The sequence below is a fragment of the Dipodomys spectabilis genome, unplaced genomic scaffold (assembly GCF_019054845.1).
Source record: "Dipodomys spectabilis isolate Male_0828 unplaced genomic scaffold, ASM1905484v1 ptg000066l, whole genome shotgun sequence".
NCBI lineage: Eukaryota > Metazoa > Chordata > Mammalia > Rodentia > Heteromyidae > Dipodomys > Dipodomys spectabilis.
This window is the reverse complement of record NW_024870743.1, coordinates 10,414,228-10,425,826: the sequence shown is the minus strand read 5'-3', so window position 1 is coordinate 10,425,826 and position 11,599 is coordinate 10,414,228. Positions and strand designations below refer to the sequence as shown.

The following is an 11,599-nucleotide window of genomic DNA, read 5'->3' as shown; positions in this document are numbered from 1 at the left end:
TCTCTTTATGTTTCCTTACATCCGCTCTCTCATGGCAGTTCAACGCCCAGACTCTGTGGGTTCAGAGCCCAACTCTGTTTCTCACTGTGTGACTTTAAGCAAACTACTGTCCCTGTCTGCCTTAATTGTCACAGCTTCAAATGCAAACAGTAATTCACCCTGGCTATTAGGAAACTGAAAATAAATGAGATCATCTAGGGAAAGGGCTCAGTGAACTCACCCATTATTATTATTGGGAGGGGGGGGATATTAGTACAATCACTGTTTAAGCAGAATTCACTACTACTTAGGAAATGCTTAATAAAATGAGGCTGTAAAGTTTGCCATGGCTCAAAACTACATTTATCCCAACATCAAAAGAAAATTTTGAGAAACATGTTTTTTTTCAATTGAGCAATAGATGACACACATACATATAATAAAGCTCCAGCTTTAAAAGAGCGATCTGATTCTACCTGAGCTGATGTTCACACCTGGAATCCTAGCTACTCAGGAGAATGAGGTCTGGAAGGTCTCAGTTCAAAGCTAGCCTGGGAAGAAAAGTCTAAAAGAGTCCATCTCCAATTCACCAGCAAAAAGCTGGGCTGGAGGCATGGCTCAAGTAATAGAGCAGCAGCTGAGCTAGCAAACTGAGTGTTAGGATCCTGAGCTCAAACTCCAGTATCACCCAAAGAAATCAAACTTAAGCGCCTTGCTTCAGTAAGTCCACCTCAAAAGCCACTGGCACTTTAGCAGGAATGAAGAGCGAAAACGTTGATAACATCCTTCTTTGAAACACATCCCTAAGCATTAAAGGTTGGAAAATAAATCCATGTGGCTCCTCCATCCAGAAGAGCACAGGGAAAGAACAGTGCAGACAGCCTGACAAGGTGAGTTAGCAGAGCCATAGATTGCCAAAATGAAGGCTACCACTAAGTTCTCCCCATACAGGGTGGAATTGCTCTGTCACTGCTGACAATGATTATGAATTTCTCCTTTGGTACTCAGGGAATTCTATGTAAGATGCAGCCATCACACCTCTGCGGTGATTTGAAAACGTTGGCTCATTTTAGAGCTGTTGGCAAAGCTTTTTTGGTCATTTACATTTCATTCCTCTGGCCATAATAAATCACATCCCTGTGTTTGTGTATTCCTCCTTCCTTCCACCTCCTGAATGGGTCTCTGACTGTGAGTGTGTGTAGGTTTATCTTCTTCTGGATAATTTTCAGGTGATGTGGGTTTTATGTATCCTAGCAGTAAGCAGAAAATATTACAACAATATTTTTCAATATTATAAAATCCAATACTTGAGATGCTGAGAATAGAAGGATCACAGTTTGAAGCTAATCTGGGCAGAAAAGTTCACAAGACCCTTTCTCACCCCATAGAAGGCAACAGTGGCACATGGCTGTCAGCCTAAAATACAGGGAGGCTGGAATGGGAAGACTGCAGTTTCAGGCCAGCCTGGGCAGAAAAGTCCAAGAGACTCCAGCTCAGTGGAGGGAAGCTGGACACAGGGGCACACTTCTATTATCCCAGCAACTACAGAAAGCTTAAAATGGGAAAAATTGTGGTCCAGAATCATGCCTGAACAGGGAACAAGACTCTATATGTATACTCATTACCTTGCTCATGTAATTGTAACCCCTCCATATGGTATTTTCACAATAAAAAAAAAACTTACTTAAAAAAAAAGACTCTATCTTTAAAACAATCAGCAAAAATGGGATGGAGGCATGGTTCAGCAGTAGAGAACCTGCCTCAGTATGATGCCCAGAGTGCAAACCCAGTATCATCCAAAAATAAAAATATGTGCTGGAAATATATCTGAAAGAGTTCATATTTCATCTGTATGTCCCAACCACATGCATGCTTACTTTCTCGACATAAAAACATCCAAGACATTCTCCGTACTGAATTAGGACGTTTATTGGGCTCCTAATTTCCATGCCTAGAACATGAACATGGATTTACATGCATTGTCTCATGTTGTGGATCTTACATGCATGTACTCTTCAGTCAGCTGGGCCTCTGATTCTACTCATCAGTAAGTTATAGTTAGCTCAATGTGAGTAAATGACAAACACAGAATGATATACAAGCCGTAGCAACTAATCCCACCCAATATCAGTTACCTTTTTTTTCCCCCAAAACCGTATCACAACTCTCTCTTGTAAAAAATAAATTTCAGAACAAGGCATTTAATTGAGAAAAATAAAGATAATTCTCTCATTTCAGAATTCAGCAATGAATGTCCAACTATGGCTAAAAGGTACACCCTGAGAATTACATGATTTTTTTTTTAACAAACCCATTGAGGTTTATAAAGCTCTGTTAACCTAATGTCGGGAAGGGACACAAGATACAGGCACAAATGTCCCTGCTCATTTGACTGTGCATTTCTCCAAGGATGCAGCTTGGTAAACATCCTCATGGTCTTCAATGCTTGAAGCCTCTGTGGACTCAGGATCGCTCACCACGATGCCCACAGAAGACAGACTCGCAAGGAAGGCCTGCACCCGCTGCGCATACACGTCCCTAATGTTAAAGTAAGGTAGCTCATGACACGTCTCTGGTGGCTCCTCACTACACTGGTCCACGTCAATGTCTTTCTGCTTCTGGTAATACTTGGAAAACTTGTTGAAGATGATGGTGATAGGAAGCGCCACTACCAAGATGCCACAGATGATGCAGGTGCTGGCGATGATCTTGCCAGCCAAGGTGACAGGATGGGTGTCTCCATAGCCCACAGTTGTCATGCTGATGGTGGCCCACCACCAGCAGATGGGGATGCTGGTAAGACTGGATGAGTGGTCATCTTTCTCCACAGAGTAGATCAGCACGGAGAAGATGGAAATTCCTACGGATAAGAAAAGCAGCAGCAGCCCCACTTCGTGATAGCTGTGTCTCAGCGTGGCTCCGAGAGATCGAAGGCCTACTGAGTGCCGGGCCAGCTTCAGAATTCGGAAGATCCTCATGAGCCGGAGGATCTGGACTACCTTACCCATGTTTTCAATGTCCTCGCTTTCTTCTTCCTTGGTGTCTACGGCCAACGTGGCATAAAAGGGAATAATGGACACAAAGTCAATCATGTTCAGAGGGTTCTTCCAGAATTTCTTTTGGCAGGGAGCAGCAACTAGCCGGATGGCAAGCTCTCCGGTGAACCAGGCGATGCAGGCAATCTCCACCCCGTCCAACACGGGGTCATCCACTTCCCCGTCCTCATTCTGGAACTCAGACATGCTGTGGACGCACATAGCCACAATGGAAGCCAGAACCACGCTCAAAGAGGAGATGGCAATCAGCTTGGCCGATAGACAGTAGGCTGGGTTTTCCATCCGAATCCAGATTTTTTTCCGGAGTTGTCCAAATCGCAACTGGTCAAACTTCTCCAGCTCCTTCTCAAACAGAGAGGATTCTTCAAAGGAGGAGTCGGTGCTCACATCATTGCTCTTCTGGTCCCAGTCCTTCTCGTGGCTTTCCTCCTTGCGCTCCTGGTAGCGGCTGCTACAACAGGAGTCGATGAAGAGCTCATTGATGCCCCAGTACTCGATCTCCTGGCAGAAGGAGAATACACACAGCTCCTCCATGACGTGTAGCTTCCCCGTGTAATAAAAATTTAATACGTATCTGAACAAGGAGGGGTTCCGATCAAAATAGTACTCTTTATCGGCCACGCTGTAATCATCACACAGCTCCAGAATGGCCTCTTCAGAGTGACAGGCAAGCAGCTTCCCCAGTCTGGTGTGAGGGAACCGCAGGAGCGTGCTCTGATCCACCGTCTGCTTAAAGCCCCCCACGTTCAAGTTGACAAGCTCCTCGTCTGGTCCAGGGCGATGGAAAAACTCACCAAACACCATGATGGACACAGGAGGCGGAGTGCTGGCTGGGAAGGGAGACAAGGCAGATCATGCAGCACCTTGAAGGAACATAAATAGGATTATACTGGGTCCCAGCTTTCACTTTTCAAGCTTCTTTTTCCCAGGATGATGGGCTACACTAAAAGCAAAGCCATATATATATATATATATATATATATATATATATATATATATGCATACATATATATGTTCATGTGAATATATATGGTTATATTTATATATTAAGATAAGATAAAATAAATGTAAATATAAATACAGTATAATGTTATTGCATAAAATATATAAACACAATATAAATAAAATAGATTAATATATATCATATATAACATATGTATGATTACATATTTTGATAAGAAAAAAGGCAAAACAGATACTTTTTCAAAGAGCTGAGTTTGAATCTAGACACTGTCGGCTCACACCTGTAATCCTAGCTACACAAGAAGCTGAGATCTTAAGACTGCTGTTCAAAGCCAGTTAGGGAAGAAAGTCCTTGGAACTCATTTTCTCCAACTAACCAGCAAAATGACAGAAATGGAGCTGTGACTCCATGAGCAAGAAAACTAAAGGACAGAACTCAGGCCATGAGTTCAAGCCCCAATAGTGGTGCTTGACCAAACAAAAAGCTTGACTTTAAAGATCTATTACTTTTCCAGAAAGCAAAAAGGGCTGCTATAGAGTTCTTGAGAATTCTGATTCCTATTTCATCATTTATTAAGCTGTCAAACATCACCTCCCATCTCTGATGCCCAAACGCCAACACACTCTAGATCACTTACACAATACATATGTCTTTACAGTCCCGACCAAGAGGTCCCCCATGTTTGAGAATGCACAGCTCTGATGTGATGGGCTAGCTGATGGCAGACTTGTGCCCTTCTCTTCCCTGTACCCTGGCTCAGGGTACAGAAAAGGCAATCTCCTCTGCACTTGGCCCCCAGCCTACCCACTGAAAACTTAGCTCATAAAAACGATGTGCATTTCTCTTTATGCTCCATTGAGTTATTCTTTTTGTGAGTCTCATTTCCTATAAAGCTGAGCATATCAAGAGGATATAATTATCTCTCTACCTTTAAGTACTGACTATCTTGGAGCTATCATTACATTTCCTCGGATGGTGTTTCAGGTATGTCCATGTGGAAAGAGGCTGCCCCAAGGAAACCTTCTCAAGTTAATTGTACTATCAATGTCACAACACAGAAACACTCCTCTGCCACCCCTCCCCTCCTCACATCTCCTGAACAACTCTCATCAATGATTGTCTCGCTCTAGAGAGTCTTCATTGACCAAGCACATAGCCAATTTTTAATTCTGACACTAATCAGGATGTACCAGAACTATTTCTCAAGAAAGAAGTAAAGGCTGTTGACCATCACTCATTAATTCAATGATGCTTCCTCAGAGCGGGTGCAACAGATGAAGGGATAGCAGACAACCGTGTACGGAGTTCTCATCAGGTAGGATTAGGTGACTAACTCACAAATGTCATTTAATCCTTCCAAAACTATCAGGAAGGCAGATGGTGAAAATGGCTGCTTAGAGGACTCGAGTCCAAGATCACACAATAGGTAAATGAAAATTGGAGCCAAGATTCTAACCCAGGCTCTCCAATACACAGACTCTGTCTGCCTTTGGTTTCTTCTTTATTATAATCAGTAATCCAGGGTAAGAAACACAACATAGGCCAGTCAAGGTATGCTCAGGATTATTGAGAAAAGTACAGAGACTCTTTCTGGAGAAACTCTGAAGTTTCAAAACAGCTTGGGTAGTGAAAGACCCAGCAAAGCTGACCAAAGTGGACAAATGGTGTCCCACTACAGCAAGTGTATCAGAGACAGACAGAAGGCAAATGATGAAGGGGCTATTATATCAATCCAAAGAATCTGGACTTTTATCCTGTCAGCCAGACCACTACAGGGTCTTAACCAACAAGTGAGCATGGTTGCAATTGTGACCATGACTTAGGTGGATCCCAGTGAGGTTCGCTTTTCTGCCCTTGGTATCATGACATAGTACGAGGATCTTACTAATTGCCAGTTCCAACCTAGATGCTTCTCAGCCTCCAGAACTCTAAGCAAAATAAACTCCTTTCCTTTATAAATTAAAAAACTAATCATCAGCCAGGAGCCAGTGGTTCACACCTATAATCCTAGCTACTCAGGAGGCTAAGATCTGAGGATAGTGGTTCAAAGCCAGCCTGGGCAAGAAAGTCCATGAGACTCTCACCTCCATTAAACCAGTAAACCGGAAGTGGTAGTGTGGCTCAAGTGGTAAAGCGCTAGCCTTGCGCTGAAGAGCTGAGAGAGAGATCCCAGGACCAGAGTTCAAGACCCATGACCAACCCCCCCCCTAAAAAAATAAAACTAATCATCAAGACAATGAGTCCACTGACAGCAAGGTAAAAAAAAAAATAGAGTGTTTGTATAGTATCTTGCAAAGATGCAGGAAAGAAGAGGCAAGTCTCAAACTCCCAGGGTGGGAGTACATGCAAAGAACAGGTGACCAGATTAAGAGATGTTCATCAAGTACAACTGATGAGACTTGACAAGGGATGAGAAAGAAAAGACCAGGATGTAGACAAGCTAAGGAGGCTGCATTTACCTAATCTGCCTTTAACTCCATTAAAGAAAGCAGAAGGTCAGGACAGAATGTTTCTTCCCTGATGCTCTGGAAATCCAGGGGTATCAGTGAGAGAAGATTCCTGACCTGAAAGGATACAGTGTTAAAACACAGCCTCTGCCTTCCACATCATGAGTAATTCTATAGCCATGAGAAATACATGTGTTTCCAGGCATTGGGGGCTCGCAGCTATAATCCTAGCTACTCAAGAGGCTGAAATTTGAGGATCACAGTTCAAAGCCAACTCAGGCAAGAAAGTCTGTGAGACTCTTATCTCCAATTAACCACTAGAAAACCAAAAGTGGAGCTACAGCTCAAAGTGGTAGAGCACTAGCCTTGAGCAAAAAAGAGCTCAGGGACAGTACCTAGGTCCTGAGTTCAAGCCCCATGACTGACAAAAACAAAATAAGCAATAAATACATGGGTATTTGCTCCCAAAACACCAACACTAAATGTGTCCCATAAAACTAGAGACACAGCATAGCTTGACATAACTTCAAAGGATTTAATGTCCTCTTCTAAAAGCTTGATTGCCCACACTTCTGGTTTTGTTTTTTAAATTAAGTATCTTTTTTGAAAGGCCTAAGTCAGAGCTCCTGGCTTGATCCAAATATTTATGTAACTTAGGTTTCTGAAAGCTAGCTATGCTCATGGCAAGTAGAAGGGTAAAATGTTCCAAGAAGCTCATTTAGCTAAGCTGACTTTAATGGAAGTTATCTGCTAGTAGGTTATGTTTCATCTTGTTGTCCTGGAAGCCCACAAAGCTAGAAAGCTAGAGTCTGTTTGTGGTCTACAAAATGTGTGGTCTGTAAAATGTGTGGTCTGTTTCCCAGTGTCTCCACAGTGACTCCTCTAAACACCATGACTGTCACCCATGTCAGTCCATGTCCTCCTTGCATTTTATTTACTCCACACCAGTGAAGGAGAGTCTAAGTCCATACATTTCATTAAACCAAAGGTCTCTGGTTATGGTACTTTCAGAAGACAGGGGGAGTAAAGCATTTCTTAGGATCAGAATGACTGCTTTAGTTCAGAAGGCAAGCTGCAACCTACCAAGTAGAAACTGGCTTCCCTGGCTGAGTCTTGCCTACAGAAGCTGACTAAGGACTGATGACAGAGCTCCACTCCCACTTTTACACAGTGAAGAAAGCATCCATTTATGTAGCTCGTCTTATAGCAATTACAAACTGTCCTTTCTCCTCATCCTGAGATTGGTCAATTGAGAACTGAAAGAGACAACTAGGCAACAATAGTACAGATCGAGACAGAAACCCAATCCAGGGCTTCATGACCAGCCCAGTACTCTACTGGTCCAAAGATTTGTCTACATATATTTCTGTTTCCATATGATACATATATTATGTGTTTACAATACATTTGTTATATATATTTTATTATATATACACCTTTGTGTGTGTGTATATATATATATATACATATATATATACATATATACACACACACACACACACATACACACATGTCTTTCTATATACACACTTGGATCTCCATGACCATGACTTCTACATCTGAGGATTTAACCAATTGCAGATTAAAAATATTCCAGGAAAATTATTCCCTAAACAAAACAGACTTCAATAGATAGTAGAATTCCTATTGTAGACAGTATTACAAGTATTCTCAAATATATAAAATATATAGAAGGATATGCATAGGTTTAGTGCAAATATTGCATCACTTTACATTAGAGACTTGAGCAACTACAAATTTGTGTGTCTATAGGGACCTAAAACCAATAGCAATGGATACTGAAGGATGGCTGTATATATACAATCTATGTGAGTATAGATATAGATACAGATATTTAGTTACTTGATGAAGATATTGGTCAATTCATTTATAACCCAGAAATGTGAATAACTTCTAATTCTGACTCAAAACACAGAAAATAAAATAAAAATAGAAAAGGAAATTGATGAGGTGGAAACAGTTCACAGAAAAAAAGATGCACATTGAAACTATATTGAAACATTATACCTAATGTATCAAATTACAAACAACTAAAAGACTAAATATCCCTCTGTGGGAAAGCAGCCACTCTCCATAGACATTGTGAAGGGAATACAAAATGAAAGAGATCTCCTAAGGAGAGGAATTTGGCAACATGTAGCAAAATGACATAGGCCTTGAAATATTGCCCAACCATAGACCAGCAAAAAACAAAAACAGTGAATGATTGGAATCAACTCAAACGTCCGTTGGTAGAAAACTGGCTGAAAAAAAAAGTTACAGTCCACCTCAATATGCAATGTAGCGGTGTAGTTTCTAGAATAATTTGGCTGAGTAAGTGAGAAAACATAAGACCAAGCTACAGAATAGGTTGTTAAAATGTATCCAAAAAGTGAGAATTATAAATATATATGCACACCTGTACATGTACATACAGGTATATATTTGCCTATGCATGTATAACATACACACACACACACACACACACACACACACACACACACACACACACATGCATGCACACATCCACAGAAAGTACATCAACCAAAAAAATAATACAAGGATTTTCTATATGGAGAAGAAAAATCAACAGGCTTTTGAAAACATAGTTGGAAGTCCAGCTTTGAAACCTTCTAAATTTTAAGTAAATATCAAAAAGGCATTTCATAAAAATTAAACCTCATTATGCATCAAGTTGATGGCTTAAATTCAGAGAAACAAATGATCTCAATATACACTAAAACACATCCCTACTTATATATATACATATATATATATATATTCCTAAGAACAAAAGAAGTATGATAGAAATTTTAAAATATGTTTAGCAATCGTGTGGATATAATTACTCTGAAACTTCCATACACACATAGGATAAAGCAAATAAACTGTTCAGTTGGCATCAGTAAGTTCTCCTGCGATTTTGGGTGTAAAAGTTAAAGAAATTACAGGAAATCCCATTGATCCCGAATTTGGACTGGAAATGACAATATGAATTTTTTGCTGCAAAGGAACATCTTACTTCCTAGCCCTGACCACTAAAAAGGCCTAGAGCAAATGGCCGGATGCACACTGCTTCATAGTCACCTAGATCTGCCCTTCAGAACTGAAGCATTCACTATCACACCTACTGAGAGTGCTAACACTAACTCCTTCAGCTAAGTCCTTCTTTGGGAATCACTCTCATCCAAACACAGTTGCCTTGCTCCAGATCCTAATCCTTCTCCATGCCAGCCCACATCCAATGCCATGTTCATAAGAGAGGTAAAAAGACCTAGCACCCTTTAAAAGGTGAGTATCTCAGTTCTAGTGAGCTAAAATCTTTGTTGGAACCACACCACAGCTCAAGCCCACTCTTGCCCTGTCTTGCTCCACTCCATCCCCACAGATGTTGATCCCAAGGACATACGCCCACAGGCTACCTGCACATAAATCTGTCTTAGTCTATTTCTTGCAAAACCTAAAAGTGAAGACAATTTGTATAGAAGCAATGAGCATCCTGAGTTCTATCATACCAAGATAACGCAATAAAGCTTCTCATGAAAACGGAGCAAGGGATCCTTGGATGAATAGCTAATCCCAGGTCTGGTGGTACAACTTTAATCCTTGCTATGCAAGAGATTGAAATTAGAATGATCACAGTCCAGGTCGGCCCTGGATAGAAAAGTCCATGAAACTCCAACTTTGTGGAAGAAGTTGGGCACAGTGGCATGCACCTGTCATCCCTGCTACAGTCCTAAAATGGGTTCATTATGAATTTGGCATATGCTTGAGCAGGAAGTGAGAGCCTATGTCAAAAACAGCTAGTGGGGGGAAAAGGGGCTAGAGACATGTCTGAGTAGTAAAGTCCCTGCCTAGCAAGCATGAGACCCTAAATTCAAACCCTACTACTACCATAAAGAGAGAGAGAGAGAGAGAAGAAAAAAGTAAAGGAAAAATAAAACTATAAATCGATATTCCTTATGAACATAGATGCAAAAACCTACAACAAAACACAAGTAAACAAAAGCCAAGCACATAAATCCCCCTGGGATTTATCTGAAGAATGTAAGGTTGATCCCACATGTATACATAAATCAAGACAATATATGCATTGCCACTGACTGAAATGTCACTATGTATTATATGGCTATCTACAAAATATCCACAGTGGGCAACCTGGTGGAGACAGGAAGATGATTAGTGGCTGCTAAGAGACAGCAAAGGAGAGAATGGGTATGCTAATAGCTCTGGGTTTCTGTGGAAGGTGGTAAAAATATTCTGGGATAGGATGGTTATACAAACTTAACATTTAAATAGTATACTAAAACAACAGAACTGAATGGTTTAAGGATATGACATGTAATATATCTCAGCAAAGCTGTGACTTTTCTTTTGTCGGTTATGGAGTTTGAACTCTGGGCCTGGGTGCTGTCACTCAGCTCTTCAGCTCAAGGCTAGCACTCTGTCACAAAACCACTTCCAACTTTTTCTGTTTATGTGGTGCTGAGGAATCAACCCAGGGCCTCATACATGCGAGGCAAGCCCTCTACCACTGAGGAAGACATTGACTTAATCTATTGATTCTCCTGCTTACCATCAAGTCCGATCAGTGAGAAAAACTACATAGAATATTCAGCCACCCTGTGCCTCTTGGTGATGGCAAAAGGAGAAGGAAGGAGGAGATGTAAAAAAGTATAAGACCATCACTGACAACTGAGAAAAACTACATTGATTGAGCTCGCCATAAACACGTCTAAACCCCAAAACTTCTTAGTTCCTTTCCTCCTCTCCTGTCTTCATTCTCTGAAATCTACTCAAAAAATAATATAATTATATTATATATAAATCAAAGCTGACTGAGGCACATATACCTACATCTAGGGCTGTCTTTGATAAGTCTTGCTTTTCTCAGAAAATGAAAGGATAAGCCAGCTTTTCTTATTGAGTAGAATGATACATTAAAACCAACTCCATAAAAGTCAATAGATACTTAAATTCTTTTTGCCTTCCACTTTTCAAAACAAAATCTATATAATTCATTTCATCAAAGGAAAAAATAAACAGGCCATTTTCAGCAAGAATACTGTAATCTTTTTGGAGCACCCATCCAAAAGTTTCATTTCATTGTGGTAAATGCAAAAGAAAAAATCATTTGGGTTTTTAAAAAGAGT

At 40.7% G+C, this 11,599-nt stretch overlaps 1 protein-coding gene across 2 annotated transcripts in view; it reads right to left on the bottom strand.

Annotated features, from left to right (window-relative positions):
- Positions 1-1,886: 1,886 nt before the first annotated feature.
- Positions 1,887-11,599, bottom strand: part of Kcns3 (potassium voltage-gated channel modifier subfamily S member 3) — a 34,992-nt gene continuing 25,279 nt past the window's right edge. For both annotated transcript variants that reach the window (XM_042680771.1, XM_042680772.1), the window contains one exon: positions 1,887-3,898. In XM_042680771.1, coding sequence (XP_042536705.1) covers positions 2,364-3,839 — 1,476 coding nt within the window. In that variant the 5' untranslated portion in view covers positions 3,840-3,898 and the 3' untranslated portion in view covers positions 1,887-2,363. The remainder of the gene's footprint in view (positions 3,899-11,599) is intronic.